Source organism: Salmo salar, chromosome 05 (genome assembly GCF_965601325.2).
Source record: "Salmo salar chromosome 05, fSalSal1, whole genome shotgun sequence".
NCBI classification, from domain to species: domain Eukaryota; kingdom Metazoa; phylum Chordata; class Actinopteri; order Salmoniformes; family Salmonidae; genus Salmo; species Salmo salar.
The window spans coordinates 78,826,668-78,851,463 of record NC_138295.1 but is presented as its reverse complement, the minus strand read 5'-3'; the positions used below and the strand labels follow the sequence as shown (position 1 = coordinate 78,851,463).

Below are 24,796 nucleotides of genomic sequence, written 5' to 3'. Positions count from 1 at the left end.
TGGTTCCTCTCTAGGTTTCTTCCTAGTTTCTGGCCTTTCTGGGGAGTTTTTCCTAGCCACTGTGCTTCTACACCTGCATTGTTTGCTGTTTGGGGTTTTAGGCTGGGTTTCTGTACAGCACTTTGTGACATCAGCTAATGTAAGAAGGCTTTATAAATACATTGAATTGATTGATTGATGTGCTTGTTTTGATTTACACACTACCGCTCAAAAGTCTGGGGTCACTTAGAAATGTCCTGGTTTTTGAAAGAAAAGCTCATTATTTGGTCCATTAAAATAACATAAAATTTATCAGAAAGACAGTGTAGACATTGTTAATGTTGTAAATTACTTTTGTAACTGGAAACGGCATTTTTCATGGAATATCTACATAGGCATACAGAGGCCCATTATTAGCAACCATCACTCCTGTGTTCCAATGGCACGTTGTGTTAGCTAATCCAAGTTTATCATTTTAAAAAGCTAATTGATCATTAGAAAACCCTTTTGCAATTATGTTAGCACAGCTGAAAACTGTTGTCCTGATTAAAGAAGCTATAAAACTGGCTTTCTTTAGACTCGTTGAGTATCTGGACCATCAGCATTTGTGGGTTTGATTACAGGCTCAAAATGGCCAGAAACAAAGACCTTTCTTCTGAAACTAGTCAGTTTATTCTTGTTCTGAGAAATGAAGGCTATTCCATGCGAGAAATTGCCAAGAAACTGAAAATCTCGTACAACGCTGTGTACTACTCCCTTCACAGAACAGCGCAAACTGGCTCTGACCAGAATAGAAAGAGTGGGAGGCCCCGGTGCACAACTGAGCAAGAGGACAAGTACATTAGTGTCTAGTTTGAGAAACAGACGCCTCACAAGTCCTCAACTGGCAGCTTCATTAAATAGTACCCGCAAAACACCAGTCTCAACGTCAACAATGAAGAGTTGACTCCGGGATGCTGGCCTTTAGGCAGAGTTCCTCTATCCAGTGTCTGTTCTTTTGCCCATCTTAATCTTTTATTTTTATTGGCCATTCTGAGATATGACTTTTTTTGCAATAGATATAATAGATATTCCATTAAAAAAGGTGCTGTTTCCAGCTACAATAGTCATTTACAACATTAACAATGTCTACACTATTTCTGATCAATTTAATGTTATTTTAATGGACAAAAAAATTGCTTTTCATTCAAAAACAAGGACATTTCAAAGTGACCCCAAACTTTTGATTGGCAGTGTGTGTGTGTATATATATATATTTATTTTTTACTAACACACAGTTATGGTACGACCTATTGCGCATTAAATGTGTAACGCAGCCTTAAAATGATGCTGTTTCTGTAATCTGTATGGTGCTGTGATCATCACTGATCAGTTTGTGTGATGTTTCATATACACTAATGGCAGGTAATGCACCAGGATCTAATGCTGACAATGCACCATCAAAAAGTGCAACCGTACAAGAATGCATGCACATCTGGCCTCGTGTAAAGATCAAACAACTATTTTAAGACTAGTGTGTTTTAGTTGTCTCACAATAGATATCCATGAAGAATGAAAAGCCAAGTCACGTGTAATAATATCACCACTTCTCTCTTCCGGGTGTTGGCAGTCCACTAACTGGGGTTTTGACTAGATGGGATACAGCTTTTGTCAAATTTGGCTTTTCGTAGCAGGTTAGGATAATTAGTTTAAGATTAGGAAAAAGGTCAGAGTTAGCTAAAATGCCCAAATAAATACACGTTTGGCGTTAATTTGACAAAAGCTGTAGCCCTTCTAGCCATGACCTCTTACTGGGTGAAAGGTGATGAGAAGCGCTGCATACACCACGAGCGGGACAACAACACAAAACTAACGCAAGCGCCTTCCTCTACAGTCTAGTTTAGAAAATAGCCGCAACATTATTTTTATTTTGAATGGACGAGCGAAGACAACTTTTCACATATCGGAATTCGCAGAATATCGCAAAAATACTAAGGTGAATTTACTTCGTGTTTATGGGATTAAGCTGCTTCGATCGGACTGCAAACTGAAACGGACCTACATTCGAGCCGTGAAAATGCAATGGCCTCAGGGGCCAACTATTTTATAGCTAGCTAGTGCACTTGTTTCTGCAGTAAGTAGAACTGACTTGCTAGCTAACTATGTTTGATCATATGGTTATGTAGCCAGAATGTATATGTAATCAATTGTGCTATAAAAGTGCGTATTAATGCGATTGGTACAAGGCTGCGCCGCCTCGGCAAAGATGGAATTTGATCTCTAATAATAAAAGTTGCTTCTGGCCTGCGAGTCTAGCTAGCTGGGCAATTACATGTTTATGTGGAATTACTCTGATAACATACAAGCAAATCGGAGTATGTTAAACTTCGAAATCAATGGTTTTTGTTTGGCATACTTTAAGGTGAAAAACCAGAGTCTCAGAATAATTCCCCCTACAATGGAATTGCCCAGCTACAAATTCTACAACTATCTTTGTACATAATTAAAGAAATGTACCTTTTATTTAACTAGGCAAGTCAGTTAAGAACAAATTCTTATTTTCAATGACGGCCTAGGAACAGTGGGTTAACTGCCTTGTTTAACAATGTTTGCAATTCTGTTCCATGTCATTCAGCTGGTATTATCCAATTAATTGTCCATTTATCCATACAAGATGTGATCTGGAAATAATAAACATGAATACAGTGGCATCAGTACTAAGATAATGTACATTCATTTAGCAATAACAAACAAGATATACAGCTCTCATTTTATAATAATCCAATGACAAACAAAAATACAAGTGGCTAGCAACATCAGACTAACCAGCTAACAATGACAGGCGAAAATGTAGCTAAGAATGTTAGATAGCGAGCATAAAAACGAGACACCTAATGCTGTAATAATTACGAAAATATTCTTTAACTATTGACAACTTCGTCGGGAAAACATATACATTACAGTTTTGGTATTCACGCACAGTGATGAATAAATTGCTCAGACAGAAAATGTCCAAAACTGAGATTTGTGTTCACAGCAGTAGGTTGCCAGCTGCATTTGGTAATGAACTAAACACTGTGCCAGCTTGTGATTGCTGTGATGTCATCACTGAGTTCTTAAAGGGACAGGCTTTTTTACAGTGTTTGACGAGATACAAGGCTATTTTACAGGAAACAAATTGCCAACAGACTTTCAGCATGCTTAAAGAGAAGGACATTCAACAAGCACAGCACTTGCACAAATGACTGATGATTGGCTGAGAGAAATTTATGATAACAAATTTGGGGGGGTAGTTTTGTTAGACTTTAGTGCGGCTTCTGACATTATCGATCATAGTCTGCTTCTGGAAAAACGTATGTGTTATGGCATTACACCCCCTGCTGTATTGTGGATAACCGATCACAGAGGGTGTTCTTTAATGGAAGCCTCTCCAACATAATCCAGGAGGAATCAGGGATTCCCCAGGGCAGCTCCCTAGGCCCCTTACTTTTTAAAATCTTTATTAACGACATGCCACTGGCTTTGAGTAAAGCCGATGTGTCTATGTATGCGGATTACTCAACACTACGGCAGGTAACCTACTGCTTAGAGCTTTGGGCCTGTAACCGGAAGGTTGCTGGATCGAATCCCCGAGCTGACAAGGTAAAAATCTGTCGTTCTGCCCCTGAGCAAGGCAGTTAACCCACCGTTCCTAGGCCATCATTGAAAATAAGAATGTGTTCTTAACTGACTTGCCTAGTTAAAAAATATGATTAAAAAAATGAAAAATACAAAACTTCGCCAAACGGGGGATGATTTAACAAAAGCGCATTTGCGAAAAAAGCACTATCGTTGCACGACTGTACCTAACCATAAACATCAATGCCTTTCTTAAAATCAATACACAGAAGTATATATTTTTAAACCTGCATATATAGCTAAAAGAAATCCAGGTTAGCAGGCAATATTAGCCAGGTGAAATTGTGTCAGTTCTCTTGCATTCATTGCACGCAGAGGCAGGGTATATGCAACAGTTTGGGCCGCCTGGCTCGTTGCGAACTAATTTGCCAGAATTTTATTATAATTAAGTCTATGATTTGATATTTGATAGAGCAGTCTGACTGAGCGGTGGTAGGCACCAGCAGGCTCGTAAGCATTCATTCAAACAGCACTTTCGTGCGTTTTGCCAGCAGCCCTTCGCAATTCTTCAAGCATTGCGCTGTTTATGACTTCAAGCCTATCAACTCCCAAGATTAGGCTGGTGTAACCGATGTGAAATGGCTAGCTAGTTAGCCGGGTGCGCGCTAATAGCGTTTCAAACGTCACTCGCTCTGAGACTTGGAGTAGTTGTTCCCCTTGCTCTGCATGGGTAACGCTGCTTTGAGGGTGGCTGTTGTCGATGTGTTCCTGGTTCAAGTCCAGGTAGGAGCGAGGAGAGGGACGGAAGCTATACTGTTACACTGGCAATACTAAAGTGCCTATAAGAACATTCAATAGTCAAAGGTATATGAAATACAAATCGTATAGAGAGAAATAGTCCTATAATTCCTATAATAACTACAACCTAAAACTTCTTACCTGGGAATATTGAAGACTCATGTTAAAAGGAACCACCAGCTTTCATATGTTCTCATGTTCTGAGCAAGGAACTTAAACGTTAGCTTTTTTACATGGCACATATTGCACTTTTACTTTCTTCTCCAACACTTTGTTTTTGCATTATTTAAATCAAATTGAACATGTTTCATTATTTATTTGAGGCTAAATTAATAGTATTTATGTATTATATTAAGTTAAAATAAGTGTTCATTTAGTATTGTTGTAATTGTCATTATTACAAATACATTTTTAAAAAATCGGTCGATTAATCGGTATCAGCTCGGTATCGGTGTTGAAAAATCATAATCGGTCGACCTCTAATCTTGATGCTGAATGTTTTCCCTAATGAAGTTGTGACTACACTGTCTACCAATTTTACAGGCAGTTTTCACTGCCATGATGCGCTCACATCCCAATTACTAATATCATGCTTAATCATCATCTTAGTTAGCTTGAGAACTTTATCAAAGTCTCCCCCTGAGTTATCTCTGAACGTAGAAAATCTGCTTTTGAGAATTTCAATTAAACCAACACAGTCCGTCACAGATAATGTAGAGCTTTGTAAGCCCTTCGTAACAAAATCACTAGTGTCATACAATTTACTAAGTGTGACTAACAGGAATAAAAACGTATTGTTCTGGATTTGTTGTAAGAGGGCATCGGCTTCTAATTTAGTTTGTCCACAAGCCTCTGAAAAATCTGCAAGAACCTCTAAAATGACATCTAGCAGTAACAGCGCTTTACTCACAGACCCTGGTTTTGAACTCCAACGGTCATTCGTGGATCTTTCTAGCTCGATACATGGTCTATCGGGATGCAACTCTTTCTGTACTTCTATGAATCGAGCATGTCTGTGGGATCCACTCATAAACGTGTGTAGCTGGTTTACTGTGCCAAAAAAAGTACTGACATGTCCCCACACTTTTGCCGCGGTGCACAGAACCAAATTCAAACGGTGGGAGTTGCAATGCACATATACTGCTTGCTTAAATGTTTGCTTTAGTAGGACATGCACCCCTCCTCTGTTCCCTGACATGACTGAAGCGCCATCGAAACAAAAACCCAAACAGAGTGGGATCCAACTCCAGGGCTTGCAACACTTCTAGTATTTTCCGAGACATTCCTTGTGCAGACAAATCAGTGGTTTCCATGAACCCAACAGCTCTTTCTTTAATCATTCCAGCATGAATGTATCAGATGCACACAGCAATAAGTTCTTGTTTAGATTGATCTTTATATTCATCTGCTAGTATGGCAAAATACGTGGAAGGCGCAGAATGAACTTCATCTTTTATCCTGCACAGTAACAATGATGCTGCACACTCCAGCAACTCGTTCTGAATTTCGGGGCTCATAAGCGTGACATTGCGAGGTAGCTCATTAAGCCTGTTTTGTATTTCTGAGTCATACTTTGAGATGAAATTGAAGATTTCTAAAAAGTTACCTTTGTTGATTGCCTCTTTGGTTTCTCTATGCCCTCTGAGTGGAATATCATTCGTTGCACACATTAGAACAATATCTATGACCACTTTAACATGTCCACGGTTTCTTTCTATAAAATCCATGTTTGCATCACCATGTATTTGATTCAACACAGTCCCATGACTTCTAGGCCCATGGGTCGCCTTGCAGGATTCAAATTTTGCAAGGGCACTAGCATGCAATTTGCTACTATCGTGTTTGCAGCAAGCATTTCTTGTGAGTTTCCAGTTTTTAAATCCATCTCATACAAATCTGAATTCGAAATTTTCCCCAGGAAAGTGCCTACAAAACGTACAATAAATTGCATCTTTTGCTTTACTGTACTCATTTCACAAGAACTGGTCATACCACCTTGAAGAGAAGCAGCGTGATTTGCCATTTATCATACTTGAAGGGAACTTTGCTAGCTTTGGTTGACAGGCTGGTTCATCAACGGCAGACAAATCTGTCGGTGGACCTACTGCAGGTTCACCCCCGCCCAAAGCATCAAGAACGAAAGGAGACGGTGGGGTAGGCAAGCATGTCTGGCTCAACGTGGCATTGGCAGTTGTGATGGCGATTGCAGTTGCTTCTATCCTGTGCCACCTGTTAATGTCTCATTCTGGAAACTATCGGTAGATTGATCCAAATTATTTTCTGGCACACACTCTTTTTCCTCCAGACGTCCATTTCTTTTAAAAACCTAGCAATCGACATTTGGTTTGCCATTGCTAGAACAACTAAATTACCTTAACTGGTGAGTCAATTTGAGTAAGCTAGCGTGGTAGAGCTTGCTAGCTTATGCGCTACAAAGTTTATCCACGTGACGTTGCCAGGTTGTTCAGGTAAACCACCGTATGATTTAAAAAAAAATGTAACCAATAGTCAGAAGCCAACTTGATTGTCCCAGACTATTTCTTTGTTACATTATATTAAAATTACCCATAGAAAATACATCTCACATGCTTTTCTTTTAAAAATGTAATAAAATAAATACAAATAAAAATGTATATTGAACAATAATAACTTTTTGGGGGTAGGCTTGAGATCAAACTGGGTAGGCCATGGCCTACCCAGGCCTACCCGTGGCTACGCCGCTGGTTGAAGGTCTCTGTTAGGTATCTCTGTTGGATATCTCGGTTAGGCCTTGGGGGCTGAGTCTCTGATTGTCCAAAAGATGTCACAATGTCCTTTCTCTTAGTTGTCTGTTTCCTTGCACTCGTTCTGTAAGGACGGTCTCCTCAGGACGGCTAATCATCCGTGTAGATTGTCCCAGCATGGGAATGAGAGCAGTGTATACAAACGATGACTTGAAGAGAATAACCGGGTGGTCCTGCTTGAATTCACCTTCTCAGATAGAGTACTCAACTGTAGCATTGATTGTTAAGAGGTTCCTCTGTCTTCTACAACCTCGTGTTGCGTTTCGGGGTCGTGACTAATTGTGGACCCTGGCTGCAGCCGTGGTCCTCTAGTATGTTAATTCTTGACTCACATGCTTTATACTCTCGGGTCAAAAGGGGGCGTTTCCGCTTTTATGACATGCTCTCTGGGTTCCCTGGGGCGAGATGAGGCAAGATATTAGAATTTACTCTGATCTCATTTAGACAACTAAAATCACAAGCTTATCGTCACAAAAACATTCTCTTTAATCTGGATATTTTCTACGCAGCGTAAAGGATGGAAACATCATATACACATTATGAAAACTTCAAGTTACAATGTTTTCATTATAATGTCCTCATTTAACTTTTAATAACATCATAAAATAGACATTCATTTTCATATTCCATCCATCATTAGTCCCACTCATTCGGATGATGTAATATATTGTCCCAGAATCTTTTTATTTGATGTTCTAGTTTTGGGCTGTAAACTCTTCATATGGCACAAAGGCATTCCAGACATCAAAATTAGGTGTCATAAAACCCCCACCTTCAACCCTATCCCACTCTGCGGGAGAGAGATCTCTCTGTAGAGCTGATCCACTGTAAGGTGATCCTCACCGGCCAGTCATGACAGTGGTCAGGTGCCACGAAGAGGGACTTAGGAAAATTACAATTGGCTCAGAACAGGACAGCATGGCTGGCCCTTAAGGTACACATAGAGCCTACATGAATAATATGCATATCAATCTCTCATGGCTCAAAGTGGAGGAGAGATTTGACTTCGTCACTACTTGTTTTTGTAAGAAGTTTTGACAAGCTGAACACACCGAGCTGTTTGTTAAAACTACTAACACACAGCTCGGACACCAATGCATACCCCACAAGACATGCCACCAGAGGTCTCTTCCCAAGTCCAGAACAGACTATGCGAGGTGCACAGTACTACATAGAGACATGACTACATGGAACTCTATTCCACAGCAGATACTGTGAAGAAACACACACAGGTACAGACACATGCATACACACACAAACGCTAGCACACGCTCTCCACACACACGTACTGTGGCTTGCGAAAGTATTCACCCGCCTTGGCATTTTTCCTATTTTGTTGCCTTACAACCTGTAATTAAAATAGATTTTTTGGGGGGTTTGTATCATTTGATTTACACAACATGCCTACCACTTTGAAGATGCAAAATATTTTTGTGAAACAAACAAGAAATAAGGCAAAAACAGAACTTGAGCGTGCATAACTTTTCACCCCCCCAAAGTCAATACTCTGTAGAGCCACCTTTTGCAGCAATTACAGCTGCAAGTCTCTTGGGGTATGTCTCTATAAGCTTGTCTCATCTAGCCACTGGGATTTTTGCCTATTTTTCAAGGCAAAACTGCTCCAGCTCCTTCAATTTGATTGGGTTCCACTGGTGTACAGCAATCTTTAAGTCATACCACAGATTCTCATTTGGATGAAGGTCTGGTCTTTGACTAGTCCATTCCAAGACATTTAAATGTTTCCCCTTAAACCACTCAAGTGTTGCTTTAGCAGTGTGCTTAGGGTCATTGTCCTGCTGGAAGGTGAATTTCAGTCCCAGTCTCAAATCTCTGGAAGACAAATAGGTTTCCTTCAATAATTTCCCTGAATTTAGCACCATCCATCATTCCTTAAATTCTGACCACTTTCCCTGTCCCTACTGATGAAAAACATGCCCACAGCATGATGCTGCCACCACCATGCTTCACTGTGAGGATGTTGTTCTCGGGGTGATGAGAGGTGTTGGGTTTGCGCCAGACATAGCGTTTTCCTTGATGGCCAAATTACTCAATTTTAGTTTCATCTGACCAGAGTACCATCTTCCATATGTTTGAGGAGTCTACCACATGCCTTCTGGCGAACACCAAATGTGTTTTCTTGTTTTTTTCTTTAAGCAATGGCTTTTTTTCTGGCCATTCTTCCTTAAAGCCCAGCTCTGTGGAGTGCATGGCTTAAAGTGGTCCTATAAACAGAGACTCCAAACTCCGCTGTGGCGCTTTGCAGCTCCTTCAGAGTTATCTTTGGTCTCTTTGTTGCCTCTCTGATTAATGCCCTCCTTGCTTGGTCTGTGAGTTTTGGTGGGCAGCCCTCTCTTGGCAGGTTTGTTGTGGTGCCATATTCTTTCCATTTTTTATTAAAATATTTAATGTTGCTCCGTGGGATGTTCAAAGTTTCTGATTTTTTTATAACCCAACCCTGATCTGTACTTCTCCACAACTTTGTCCCTGACCTGTTTGGAGAGCTCCTCTGTAATCATAGTGCCGCTTAGTGGTGTTGCAGACTCTGGGGTCTTTCAGAACAAGTGTATATATATATATATATATATACTGAGATCATATGACACTTAGATTGCACACAGGTGGACTTTATTTAACTAATTATGTGACTTCCGAAGGTAATTGGTTGCACCAGATCTTATTTAGGGGCTTCATAGCAAAGGGAGGTGAATACATATGCACCCACCACTTTTCAGTTTTTAATTTGTTAAATTATTTTGAAACAAGTAATTTTTTTCATTTCACTTAACAAATTTGGACTATTTTGTGTATGTCCATTACATTAAATCCAAATAAAAGTCAATTTAAATTACAGGTTATAATGCAACAAAATAGGAAAAACACCAAGGGGGGTGAATACTTTTGCAAGGCGCTGTACAGTTGTGGACAAAAGTTTTGAGAATGACACAAATATTAATTTCCACAAAGTTTGCTGCTTCAGTGTCTTTAGATATTTTTGTCAGATGTGACTATGGAATACTGAAGTATAATTACAAGCATTTCATAAGTGTCAAAGGCTTTTATTGACAATTACATGAAGTTGATACAGAGTCAAAGTTTGCAGTGTTGACCCTTCTTTTTCAAGACCTCTGCAATCAGTCCTGGCATGCTGTCAATTCACTTCTGGGCCACATCCTGACTGATGGCAGCCCATTCTTGCATAATCAATGCTTGGAGTTTTCCAGAATTTATGGGTTTTTGTTTGTCTACCCACCTCTTGAGGATTGACCACAAGTTCTCAATGGGATTAAGGTCTGGGGAGTTTCCTGGCCATGGACCCAAAATATTGATGTTTTGTTCCCTGAGCCACTTAGTTATCACTTTTTCCTTATGGCAAGGTGCTCCATCATGCTGGAAAAGGCACTGTTTGTCACCAAACTGTTCCTAGATGGTTGGGAGAAGTTGCTCTCAGAGGATGTGTTGGTACCATTCTTTATTCATGGCTGTGTTCTTAGGCAAAATTGTGAGTGAGCCCACTCCCTTGGCTGAGAAGCAACCCTACACATGAATGGTCTCAGGATGCTTTACAGTTTGCATGACACAGGACTGATGGTAGTGCTCACCTTGTCTTCTCCGGACAAGCTTTTTTCCGGATGCCCCAAACAATCGGAAAGGGGATTCATCAGAGAAAATTACTTTACCCCAGTCCTCAGCAGTCCAATCCCTGTACCTTTTGCAGAATATCAGTCTGTCCCTGATGTTTTTCCTGGAGAGAAGTGGCTTCTTTCCTGCCCTTCTTGACACCAGGCCATCCTCCAAAAGTCTTCGCCTGACTGTGCGTGCAGATGAACTCACACCTGCCTGCTGCCATTCCTGAGCAAGCTCTGTACTGGTGGTGCTCCGATCCCGCAGCTGAATCAACTTTAGGAGACGGTCCTGGCGCTTGCTGGACTTTCTTGGGCGCCCTGAAGCCTTCTTCACAACAATTGAACCGCTCTCCTTGAAGTTCTTGATGATCCGATAAATGGTCGATTTAGGTGCAATCTTACTGGCAGCAATATCCTTGCCTGTGAAGCCCTTTTTGTGCAAAGCAATGATGACGGCACGTGTTTCCTTGCAGGTAACCATGGTTGACAGAGGAAGAACAATAATTCCAAGCACCACCCTCCTTTTGAAGCTTCCAGTCTGTTATTCGAACTCAATCAGCATGACAGAGTGATCTCCAGCCTTGTCCTCATCAAAACTCACATCTGTGTTAACGAGAGAATCACTGACATGATGTCAGCTGGTCCTTTTGTGGCAGGGCTGAAATGCAGTGGAAATGTTTTTGGGGGATTCAGTTCATTTGCATGGCAAAGAGGGACGTTGCAATTAATTGCAATTCATCTGATCACTCTTCATAACATTCTGGAGTATATGCAAATTGCCATCATCCAAACTGAGGCAGCAGACTTTGTGAAAATTAATATTTGTGTCATTCTCAAAACTTTTGGCCACGACTGTACATTGGAATATTGTTGTATGGTGGTATTATACATTTTGTATTGTAGATATGTGGTGGTGTAATAATGTTATATGATGTAATGTTTTATATTTTATTTTATATGTAATATGTAATGCCTTAATGTGTTTGGACCCCAGGAAGATTTGCTGCCGCCTTAGCAGCAACTAATGGGGATCCCTAAGAAATACAAATACATACCTCAGTTGGGGTCTCTATAAGCTTCAGTATGAGGTCTGAAACCTAGCATAAAAGTGCATCCTTGTAGCTCTGTGGACTAATATGGTAAATGTTTGCCTTGGAGTAAATTGAGTCAATGGCAAGTTGAGAAAATTGAAATGTTTTTCAGGTGTAACATCATTATTGCTGGGATATGAGGTAAGAGCAGTCTGTCATGGAAAGAGCAAGTGTTGCTAATGTTTTGCACTGAGTGTACAAAACATTAGGAACACCTGCTCTTTCCATTACATATACTGACCAGGTGAAAGCTATGCTCCCTATTGATGTCACCTTTTTAAATCTATCAATCAGTGTAGATGAAGGGGAGGATACAGCTTAAATAAGGATTCAAGCCTTGAGACAATTGAGACATTGATTGTGTATGTGTGCCAATCAGAGGGTGGCTTGGCGAGACAAATTATTTAAGTGCCTTTGAACGGGGTATGGTAGTAGATGCCAGGCGCACCGATTTGAGTGTGTCAAGAACTGCAATGCTAGGGCCTCCCGAGTGGCGCAGTGGTCTAAGTCACTGCATCACAGTCGGTAGGCTTTGCTTGTCTCATCGCGGTCTATTGACTCCTTGTGGCGGGCCGGGTGCCTGTGGGCTGACACCGGTCGTCAGTTGAACAGTGTTTCCGCCGACACGCTGGTTAAGGAGTGCGGTTAGGCAGGTGATGTTTTGGAGAACGCATGACTCCACCTTTCGAGGCTGTTGGGGAGTTGCAGCGACGAGACAATATCGAAAATTGGGGAGAAAAAGGGGGTAATATATAAAAAAAATAACTGCAACGTTGCTAGGTTTTTAAACGCACAACAATTTACCGTCTATATCAAGAATGGTCCACCACCCAAAGCACATCGTCAACTTGACAAAGCATTGGAGTCAACATGGGGCAGCATCCCCGTTGAACGCTTTCGACACCTTCTGGAGTCCATTCCCCAATGAAGTGAGGCTCTTCTGAGGGCAAATGGGGGGGGCAACTCAATATTAGGAATGTGTTCCTAATGTTTTGTGTACTCCGTGTGTAGAGCAGTGGTATTCAACTCTCACCCTACAAGATCTGGAGCCTACTGGTTTTCTGTTCTACCTGATAATGAATTGCACCCACCTGATGTCCCAGGGCTAAATCAGTCCTTGATCAATCAATCAAATGTATTTATAAAGCCCTTCTTACGTCAGCTGATGTCACAAAGTGCTGTACAGAAACCCAGCCTAAAACCCCAAACAGCAAACAATGTAGGTGTAGAAGCACAGTGGCTAGGAAAAACTCCCTAGAAAGGCCGGAACCTAGGAAGAAACTTAAAGAGGAACCAGGCTTTGAGGGGTGGCCAGTCCTCTTCTGGCTGTGCCGGGTGTAGATTATAACAGAACATGGCCAAGATGTTCAAATGTTCATAGATGACCAGAAGGGTCAAATAATAATAGTCACAGTGGTTGTAGAGGGTGCAACAGGTCAGCACCTCAGGAGTAAATGTCAGTTGGCTTTTCATAGCCGATCATTCAGAGTATCTCTAACGCTCCTGCTGTCTCTAGAGAGTTGAAAACAGCAGGTCTGGAAAAAGGTATCACGTCCGGTGAACAGGTCAGGGTTCCATAGCCGCAGGCAGAACAGTTGAAACTGGAGCAGCACGACCAGGTGGACTGGGGACAACAAGGAGTCATCAGGCCAGGTAGTCCTGAGGCATGGTCCAAGGGCTCAGGTCCTGAGAGAGAGAATACTTCAATTCACACAGGACACCGAATAAGACAGGAGAAACACTCCAGATATAAGACTGACCCTAGCCCCCCGACACATAAACTAGTGCATCATAAATGCTGGAGGCTGAGACAGGAGGGGTCGGGAGACACTGTGGCCCCGTCCGACGATACCCCCCAGACAGGGCCAAACAATCGAATCAGATTTTATTGGTCACATACACATGGTTAGCAGATGTTAATGCGAGCGTAGTGAAATGCTTGTAATACATCAAAAACAAAATAGGAAACTATGCAGTAAGGACTCGAAGCGAGGCGACCATCTCTGTTGGCGCCATCTTGCAGTGAAAAAATGCTTTGAGGTCCAGAGTTGAGTGTGAGTGTACATTGATTCTCTATACCCATCTAAACCACTGTGACATATTTTCAATAACCAAAAATATTGCTGGTGTACAAAACCGAAAGTAAAAGATGCAAAAACTAAACTTAAGAATGGGAAGCATAGAAATAGCCCTCATAGAACAGATCTACTGCTTCTTAGACTTGCTTTGAATGAGAATGACAGATCTGTAACTCACATTGAATTTGGTAAGGTTAACCAAAAAGTTACATTTCGCAGCTTAAAAATATTCTTAAAGTGATTAAAAGCTAAGTAAAATGGTTTTTAAAAGGTAGTGGTATTATTTCATTCAGTACAGAAATGTGTAGGTGCTTTAATTCACCCTGTCCTGCAGCTCAACTTACCCCATGGTATGTGGTGCCAAGAGACCACTTTTTGTGTGACAAGTTATGTTTTCAAAACTGTTTACATTAATTCTGATTATTTCCAGCGATGCACAACATCCTGAAATATATCTTTTTTAGAAATAATACTATATTTCACTTGAAAAATGTCTCAACTTACTCCACTCTCCCCTACAGTTAGCATGGTCCAAGATCTGTTTGCTTTCCAACTGTTTACAAAACAAAATACGCTAGACAAGGCGGGATATTTTTGTCGGTAAAAATGTATTATGAGAGACATTTCTATCACCTGGCACATGCGCAAAACCATGTAAACATCTGCAAGACTTCTGTTAGAATGCATGCATCGCGTGCATGTACTTCCCTCCGTCTTGTGCACGTGCCTTAGTTGATGAGAAAACAAATCAGGATAACCACACACAGACCCGCGTTTTGAATTCGGTTTAATAATACTTTAAATGATTTAATTTCGACCAGCTGATGGACCAACCCCATGGACAATCGGCAGAGTAGGTTCAAATGAAGTTTATTCAACATTCTGACTTGTAAAGGAACTGTTAAGATTTTGTTTTTATCTAAAAGTGAGACGAGAGTGGAGGATTGTCCAGTCCACACTTTGATTCGTAGACTCTATCAGGCTAGCGGACAGTACGCCAATGGCTAACCAGGTGTTTTGGTATTGTAGGGGACAAAATGGTTAACCAGGTGTTTTAGTGTTGCAGGTGACAACATGGCTAACCAGGTGTTTTAGTGTTGCAGGTGACAACATGGCTAACCAGGTGTTTTGGTATTGTAGGTGACAACATGGCTAACCAGGTGTTTTGGTGGTGTAGGTGACAACATGGCTAACCAGGTGTTTTGGTGGTGTAGGTGACAACATGGCTAACCAGGTGTTTTGGTATTGTAGGTTACAACATGGCTAACCAGGTGTTTTGGTGCTGTAGGTGACAACATGGCTAACCAGGTGTTTTGGTGCTGTAGGTGACATGACCAACCAGGTGTCAGAGTTCCCCACTGAGCGGACGTTCCGGTACCAGCATAGCCTGCCTCCTCTCCCTGTACCGTCTCTAGAGGGGAGCCTTGCCAACTACCTGGATGCAGGTGAGATTCCTGCATGTGTGACAGAAGTGCCGTTAGCATGGACCCTGGATAAAAATGTGTCTAGTTACTGAAATGTCTGTGTGTATTTTCCAGTGCGGCCGTTTGCTACAGAGGAGGAGTACCAGGTGACTGCGGCCGTAGTGAAGAGGTTTGGAGAGGGCATCGGCAAAGACCTGCACCAAAAACTACTGCAGAGAGCCAGGACACGCAGGAACTGGGTACACACACTCAACACACACACAACACACTGCACAGCAAAACCTGTGGGAACTGGTCACACACCATGCTCAACCCTGAGCAACTACAAAAGGGAATCTTTGAGTGTTTTAAATACTGCAGTCATTATGGTGTCTCCCTGCAGTGTTTCATCTTTATTCTGTGTGTGTGTTTTCCCCCAGTTGGAGGAGTGGTGGTTGAATGCAGCCTATCTGGAAATGCGTTACCCCTCCCAGTTGAATGTGAACTTCGGAGGTCCTGCACCCTACCTAGAGCACTGCTGGCCCCCTACAGAGGGAGTACAGCTACAGAGGACCAGCATAAGCATGTGGCACACTCTACAGTACTGGGACCTGCTTCGCACGTAAGATACTCACATTGAGTGTACAAAACATGCTTTTTCCATGACATAGACTGACCAGGTGAATCCAGGTGAAAGCTATAATCACTTATTGATGTCACCTGTTAAATCCAATTCAATCAGTGTATATGAAAGGGAGGAGACAGGTTCATTAAAGAAGGATTTTAAACCTTGAGATAATTGAGACATGGATTGTGTATGTGTGTGTGTCCCGTGTGGCTCAGTTGGTAGAGCATGGTGTTTGCAACGCCAGGGTTGTGGGTTCGATTCCCACGGGGGACCAGTACGGAGAAAAAATGTATGAAATGTATGCATTCACTACTGTAAGTCGCTCTGGATAAGAGCGTCTGCTAAATGACTAAAATGTAAATTCAGAAGTTGAATGGGCTTAGATAAAATATTTAAGTGCCTTTTGAACGGGGAGTCAACATAGGCCAGCATTCCTGTGGAACGCTTTCAACACCTTGTAGAGTCCATGCTTCAACGAATTGAGGCTGTTCTGAGGGCAAAAGGGCGTGCAACTCAATGTTAGGAAGGTGTTCCTAATGTTTTGTACACTCCATGTGTATATATTAAGGTTACACACGCATCACAACTACTGCTACGATTGCTAAATAATGCACAATTTAAACACTTGCCCTCCAATCCCCCCCTTCCCCAAAACACGTGTTAATATTGAACTATAAATTGTGCCTTCGTGTATTATAGTTGTTTGAAATATTGATTCTATTCTACTGAGCCAGCTACTTTATGTTCATATTATTATATTTATTTCTTATTGTTGTTTCATTGTCGAGAAGGAACCTGCAACTAAGCATTTAGTTGGACGGTGTATACGTACGTACCTTGTGTATCCCTAAACACACACGTTCAGTACACACACTCTCTGACTGTGTGGTCCCTGCCAGGGAGAGGCTGGACCCTCATAAAGCTGGTAATGTGGTGCTGGATATGGACCAGTTCAGAATGCTGTTCTGTACATGTAAAGTTCCTGGAGTCACCAAGGATACCATCATCAACTACTTTAAGACAGGTAGGTGACCCCCCCCAACACCGCCATGCAATATGTTTGTGTTTTGTTTTTGTGTGTAGTACTCTGTGTTATTTATTTAGATGTGTGTGTGTGTTTTCCATGTGTGTGTGGAGGTGTGTATTGATTACTTTAAGACATGAAGGTCAATTAATCTGGAAAATTTCAAGAACGTTGAACGTTTCTTCAAGTGCAGTCACAAAAACCATCAAGCGCTATGATGAAACTGGCTCATGAGGACTGCCACAGGAAATGAAGACCCAGAGTTACCTCTGTTGCAGAGGATAAGTTCATTAGAGTTACCAGCCTCAGAAAATGCAGCCCAAATAAATGCTTCACAGTGTTCAAGTAACAGACACATCTCAACATCAACTGTTCAGAGGAGACCGTCTGAATCAGGCCTTCATGGTCGAATTGCTGCAAAGAAACCACTACTAAAGGACACCAATAAGAAGAGACTTGCTTGGGCCAATAAACACAAGCAATGGACATCAAACCGGTGGAAATCTGTCCTTTGGTCTGATGAGTCCAGATTTGAGTTTTTTGGTTCCAACCACCGTGTCTTTGTGAGACGCAGAGTAGGTGATCGGATGATCTCCATGTGGGGTTCCCACCGTGAAGCATGGAGGAGGAGGTGTGATTGTGTGGGGGTGCTTTGCTGGTGACACTAAGTGATTTATTTAGAATTCAAGGCACACTTAACCAGCATGGCTACCACAGCATTCTGCAGCAATACGCCATCCCATCTGGTTTGACTACTATTTGTTTTTCAAAAGGACAATGACCCAACACATCAGGACAATGACCCAAAATAAGGGCCATTTGACTAAGGAGAGTGATGGAGTGCTGCATCAGATGACCTGGCCTCCACAATCACCCGACCTAACCCAATTGAGATGGTTTGGGATCATTTGGACTGCAGAGTGAAGGAAAGCAGCCAACAAGTGCTCAGCATATGTGGGAACTCCTTAACTGTTCTAAAAGCATTCCAGGTGAAGCTAGTTGAGAGAATTCCAAGAGTGTGCAACGCTGTCATCAAGGCAAAGAGTGGCTACTTTGAAGAATCTCAAATATAAAATATAGGTTGATTTGTTTAAAACTTCTTTTGGTTACTACATGATTCCATGTGTCATTTCATACTTTTGATGTCTTCACTATTATCCTACAATGTAGAAAATTGTAAAAATAAAGAAAAACCCTTGAATGAGTAGGTGTGTCCAAACTTTTGATTGGTACTGTATGTATTGATGTTTTTTCTGTGTGTGTTGTAGAGAGCGAGGGTCCATGCCCCTCCCATGTGGTGGTGATGTGTAAGGGGCGTTTCTTCTCGTTTGATGCAGTGTGTGATGGACACATTCTTACCCCTCCAGAGCTGCTCAGGTATTCTGGCCGGTGGATATTTAGGTATATTTGTGTGCATTTGCATATATTTGTGTGTGTGTGTGTGTGTGTGTGTGTGTGTGTGTGTGTGTGTGTAGGCAGCTGACCCATGTGAAGCAGTGTTGTGAAGGGGAGCCTGCAGGTGACGGAATCGCCGCTCTCACCTCAGAGGAGAGGACACGCTGGGCTAAGGTGTGTGTAAAATTGGCTGTGCAGAACGGACATCACCATGCACTAAACATCTCTCTCGTGTCTCTCTCTCTTTCAACTTTCTATGTCTCTCTCATCTGTCTCTCTCTCTTTCTATTCAATTTCAATTCAATTTAAGGGTCTGTGTGTCTGTAGGCCAGGGAGTATCTTATAGGTATAGATCCAGCCAATAAGACGATCTTAGAGACCATCCAAAGCAGTCTGTTTGTGGTCTCACTGGACGATGCTAAACCCTACGCTACTGCAGAGAACTACACACCGGTACGTACACAAACACACACACACCCTCTCTCACACTATAGACAGAAATTTGCAATAGCAAGTTGAGTTTGTAAAGGTAAAGAGCAGACTTGAGTCCAGGATGTGGTCAAAGTAAAATGCAAAGGAAAATAATTGGCACCAGAGGCTAAAAAGCTAACTTTCAGTCAAACAATGAGAGCAGTGAGACTTCTGCCACTTTGTGATGTTGTCCAGTACAGAGAGTGAGATCTTTTTAAGTTGTGTGTAAGCATTTAAGCAGGTTACACGTTTTGATTGTATGCAAAGATATGTCTGGATATGACCTCTGGTTCGTCGTCTTGCATCCTGTTTGGCCCCTACAACACACACATACACCACAGACAACCATACCATCCTAAGTGTGGTATAATCTGATCATTGACCTTTGCCCCCAGGTGTCCCTGGAGGTGCTGACAGGAGACCCCACCATCCGATGGGGAGACAAGTCCTACAACTCCATCTCCTTCGCCAACGGAACCTTCGGATCCAACTGTGACGTGAGTTACTGTGTGTGTTTGTGTTACACGAGAGGGGGGTGGGGGTTGAGAGTTAGAAAAATAAGATTTGAGATAACAATACTCTGTTAGCAGTAGTGTAATGATGTTTTGTTGTGAGTGTGCTCCTATATATGGTAATTGATGGTGTGTTGCAGCATGCCCCATTTGAAGGCATGGTGCTGGTAACTCACTGTTACTATGTGGATCAGCAGCTCAAAGCTACAGACGGCAAGTGGAAGGTAAATACCGTTTCTATTGAACTTATTTTAAGTGACTGTATATCTTGTTTGTCTTTAATTCCAAGTACCTTACTTTCACAGTAAGCAAACCGTATATTTATTGATGTGTGTGTCTATGTAGGGCTCTGAGACAGTGCGGCCTATGCCTCTTCCTGAAGAGTTGGTCTTCACTGTGGATGACAGAGTCAGGAGTGACGTTGCACATGCCAAGCAACAGTACTTTGAGACTGTGAGTTCACACACACACATACGCATTCATGACTCTGCTTCACGGTGGTGGTCAGATTGGAGCATCGCAGGTGTTGTGTTGATCACAAACACACCCTCACAGGCCCTTACACTCCCCAACACACACACAACTCTAATCTGTGTGTGATATCTGGTTTGACAGACACCTGTGTGTGTCTCCAGACTCAGGACTTGCAGGTGGTGTGTTATGCGTTCACCTCGTTTGGGAAAGCAGCCATCAAACAGAGGAAGCTCCACCCAGACACCTTCATACAACTGGCCCTTCAACTGGCTTATTACAGACAGCATGGGAGGTAATACCATCCATCCATCCACACACCCACCATCTACCATTCATCCTTCATCCATCTACCCATCCCTCCACCACACACCCACCATCTACACATCCATCCATCCACCACACACCCACCATCTACCCATCCATCCTTCCACCACACACCCACCATCTACCTATCCATCCTTCATCCATCCATCCATCTACCCATCCATCCTTTATCCATCCATCCACCACACACCCACCGTCTACCCATCCATCCTTCATCCATCCATCCATCCATCCACCCACCACAAACCCACCATCTACCCATCCATCCTTCCACCACACACCCACCATCTACCCATCCATCCTTCATCCATCATTCCACCACACACCCACCATCTACCCATCCATCCATCCTTCCACCACACACCCACCATCTACCCATCCATCCATCCACCACACACCCACCATCTACCCATCCATCCTTCCTCCCCAATATTCTCTCCATAACTGATGATTGATGATAATCCCCCCTCCCAGGTTAGGTAGTTGCTATGAGACAGCGATGACCAGAAGGTTCTACCACGGCAGGACAGAGACCATGAGGCCCTGTACCCTGGAGGCACAGAACTGGTGCCATACCATGCTCCTCCCTGCAGCCAGCGTAAGTGTGAGAGTGTGTGTGTATCCAGTAAACGATTAGTTCTTCATACATTGTCATGCCATACATGTAAATCTGGCGACCAGGCTACTTACACTCTGACTTTGTGTATGTCTCCCAGGCTGAGGCTAAGAGGAAAGCCCTGCTGCTGGCCTTCAACAAGCACAACAAACTGATGGCTGAGGCACAGAACGGAAAAGGTTTTGACAGACATCTCCTGGGCCTGTACCTGATCGCTAAGGAGGAGGGACTTCCTATGTCAGACCTTTTCACTGATCCACTGTATTCCAAGAGGTGTGTGTGTGTGTGTGTGTGTGTGTGTGTGTGTGTGTGTGTGTGTGTGTGTGTGTGTGTGTGTGTGTGTGTGTGTGTGTGTGTGTGTGTGTGTGTAATTTGTGTGTGTTCTCTCTCCAGTGGCGGGGGCGGTAACTTTACCCTGTCCACCAGTCTGGCTGGCTACACCACAGTTCATGGGGTGGGCGCTCCCATGGTGCACCATGGCTACGGGTTCTTCTACTGCATCAGTGACGACAGGTGGGCTAACACACCCACACACAAGACCTGGACTATGGACAATGACCATTCATTTAATGAATAAATTTTTTTTTTTATATTATTGTTTCTTGTTTGACATTTTATTCCATTGTTAGGAGCTAGTAACATAAGCATATCACTGCACCCGCTATAATGTCTGCTAAACTGTGTACTTGACCAATAAACTTTGATTTGATTTTGAACAGTTACTTCAGCTATTTGGTCTCTCATGTAGAATTTGTAGTTTTTCTTTAGTACATCTGTCTTCTCTATGATGGCCTGATAGAAGCTTCTGGTGTCTGACTTGTACTTCCTGTTTCAGGATCGTGGCTTCCTGTTCAGCGTGGAAGTCCAGTCCAGAGACGGATGCAGAGACACTGTTCCAGAACCTGGTTACCTCCCTACATGAGATGCTACATCTCGCTACCACAGCTCAGCTCTAACACATACACATGCAGAGTTTCTAGATGGCAGCCAATAATAATCGTTTCATTTTGTCCAGATCAATGGTAGCCTAGAGGTTAGAATTAGGCCAGTTACTGAAAGGTCGCTAGTTTGAATCCCCGAGCCAATAAGGTGATAAATCTTTCGATGTGCCCCTGAGCAAGCCACTTAACCCTAATTGCTCCAGGGTCGCCGTTGATAATGGCAGACCTTTGCCATGACCCTACTCTCCGGGGTAGTTGGGATGTGCAAAAAACACATTTGTGATTTTGTGCAGCAGCTAGATTGGGAATTTCCTGTTTTAAAATGTATTGATTGAACTTCCTACCATGATTCCACAAATTCAGGTAATACCTTCTTGTTTTGGCCTGTTTGGTTCTGATTCGTTCCTAGTGAATATGACTCAAGACTAAGAGCAGGAAACGTCCCCTGGCACTAGAATGAGTTATACCATAGAGATACAGTTGAAGTCGAAAGTTTACATACACTTAGGTTGGAGTCATTAAGTCTCGTTTTTCAACCACTCCACAAATTTCTTGTTAACAAACTATAGTTTTGGCAAGTCGGTCATGCTTTGTGCATGACACAAGTAGTTTTTCCAACAATTGTTTACAGACAGATTATTTCACTTATAATTCACTGTATCACAATTCCAGTGGGTCAGAAGTTTACATACACTCAGTTGACTGTGCCTTTAAACAGCTTGGAAAATTCCTGAAAATTATGTCATGGCTATAGAAGCTTCTAATACGCTAATTGACATCATTTGAATCAATTGGAGGTGTACTTGTGGATGTATTTCAAGGCCTACCTTCAAACTCAGTGCCTCTTTGCTTGACATCGTGGGTAAATCAAAAGAAATCAGCCAAGACCTCAGAAAAATAATTGTAGACCTCCACAAGTCTGGTTCATCCTTGAGAGCAATTTTCAAATGCCTGAAGGTACTACGTTCATCTGTACAAACAATAGTACGCAAGTATAAACACCATGGGACCACGCAGCCGTCATACTGCTCAGGAAGGAGACGTGTTCTGTCTCCTAGAGATGAACGTACTATGGTGCGAAAAGTGCAAATTAATCCCAGAACAACAGCATAGGACCTTGTGAAGATGCTGGAGGAAAGAGGTACAAAATATCTATATCCACAGTAAAACGAGTCCTATATCGACATAACCTGAAATGCCGCTCACCAAGGAAGAAGCCACTGCTCCAAAACCGCCATTAAAAAAGCCAGACTATGGTTTGCAACTGCACATGGGGACAAAGATCGTACTTTTTGGAGAAATGTCCTCTGGTCTGATGAAACGAATAGAACTGCTTGGCCATAATGACCATCGTTATGTTTGGAGGAAGCAAGCCGAAGAACACCATCCCAACCGTGAAGAACGGGGGTGACGGCATCATGTTGTGGGGGTGCTTTGCTGCAGGAGGGACTGGTGCACTTCACATAATAGATGGCATCATGAGGGAGGAAAATTACGTGGATATATTGAAGCAACATCTCAAGACATCTGTCAGGAAGTTAAAGCTTGGTCACAAATGGGTCTTCCAAACGGACAATGACCCCAAGCATACTTCCAAAGTTTGGCAAAATGGCTTAAGGACAACAAAGTCAAAGTATTGGAGTGGCCATCACAAAGCCCTGACCTCAATCCTATAGAAAATGTGTGGGCAAAACTGAAAAAGTGTGTGCGAGCAAGGAGGCCTACAAACCTGACTCAGTTACACCAGCTCTGTCAGGAGGAATGGGCCAAAATTCACCCAACTTATTGTGGGAAGCTTGTGGAAGGCTACCCAAAACGTTTGACCCAAGTTAAACAATTTAAAGGCAATGCTACCGAATACTAATTGAGTGTATGTAAACTTCTGACCCACTGGGAATGTGATGAAAGAAATAAAAGCTGAAATAAATAATTCTTTCTACTATTATTTTGACATTTCACATTCTTAAAATAAAGTGGTGATCCTAACTGACCTAAGACAGAGATTTGTTTACAAGGATTTAATGTCAGGAATTGTGAAAAACTGAGTTGACTCATTTTCCAAGGAGACTGGCCTTTCTTCAATCTTCAAATATGAACTTTCTATCATTAATGAGCTCGAGGACATCAGAGGATTTGATCCTGATTCAATAACCTTCATAGCTATCCTCCAATCAAAGGTTATGCAAATATTGGAACTTTTTTCTACACAGATCTTGGTGTCCTGTTGCTAAGCTTTGTTTTTTTTGCTAGGTGCTAGCTCAAGTTGCTACATGTACAATTTTTGCATTGTAATTTCATAAAATGTCTAATATCTGCAGTAATAGTGGAATGATGGTGTTTCACAATATTTTCACAAAAATGTTATTTTGGCCCAATACAAAATCGCATTCTAAAATGCAGACTTTTTCCTATTTGTCAACAAAAGCCAGACCGGCTTCTGTTGTTAAGATGGGAAAACTGCATCCCCCTCTCTTCCATCCTGCGACACTAAGAGACATGGTCCCTGTAAGCTCAGAGAGATTTCACTTCTCCCTTCTCTTTTTTCTTCCAGTATCTCTCCCTGTCTTTTTGCAGATGTTCCTGGTATCGTATACGATCATTTTTTATTTTGTTTCTATGTCTGTGACCTCTGTGCTGTTTTATGTGGCATCTTCTAAAAAAATAAAGACATACTACTTAGTTTTCAACTTGTGCACACCTTGGATCATTTTCTAGATTCAATTAATTGAAAACATGATTAAATAAGCCTAAAGTAAAAAATAAAAAGAAGTAAAGTAAAAACAAATAAGATAATGGATTTGTGTCATTTCCACCACTTTCTGTCATTTCCACCACACTTAAGTTTGTAAACTGAGATTTTTGGATATAAATATGAACTTTATCGAACAAAACATACATGTATTGTGTAACATGAAGTCCTATGAGTGTCATCTGATGAAGATCATCAAAGGTTAGTGATTAATTTTATCTCTATTTCTGCTTTTTGTGACTCCTCTCTTTGGCTGGAAAAATGGCTGTGTTTTTCTGTGACTAGGTGCTGACCTAACATAATCGTTTGG

The 24,796-nt window shown here is 42.1% G+C and overlaps 1 protein-coding gene across 4 annotated transcripts; it reads left to right on the top strand.

Moving 5' to 3' along the window:
* The first annotated feature begins 1,674 nt into the window (after nt 1-1,674).
* On the top strand, nt 1,675-24,424 carry LOC106606005 (peroxisomal carnitine O-octanoyltransferase). Of its 4 annotated transcripts, none has more exons than XM_014202056.3 (16): nt 1,675-1,954; nt 15,275-15,394; nt 15,488-15,612; nt 15,793-15,974; nt 16,880-17,004; nt 18,273-18,381; nt 18,480-18,573; nt 18,727-18,852; nt 19,266-19,367; nt 19,523-19,606; nt 19,728-19,835; nt 20,018-20,148; nt 20,655-20,778; nt 20,897-21,069; nt 21,190-21,309; nt 21,632-24,424. In XM_014202056.3, the coding sequence occupies exons 2-16, from the start codon at nt 15,280-15,282 to the stop codon at nt 21,750-21,752; spliced, it is 1,839 nt and encodes a 612-aa protein (XP_014057531.2). In that variant the 5' UTR covers nt 1,675-1,954; nt 15,275-15,279; the 3' UTR covers nt 21,753-24,424. The 4 variants fall into 4 exon arrangements, with proteins under 4 accessions (XP_014057531.2, XP_045574947.1, XP_045574946.1 ...); XM_045718991.2 differs by having other exon boundaries at nt 1,692-2,092; XM_045718990.2 differs by lacking the exon at nt 1,675-1,954 and adding an exon at nt 14,680-14,802.
* Nucleotides 24,425-24,796: the final 372 nt, after the last annotated feature.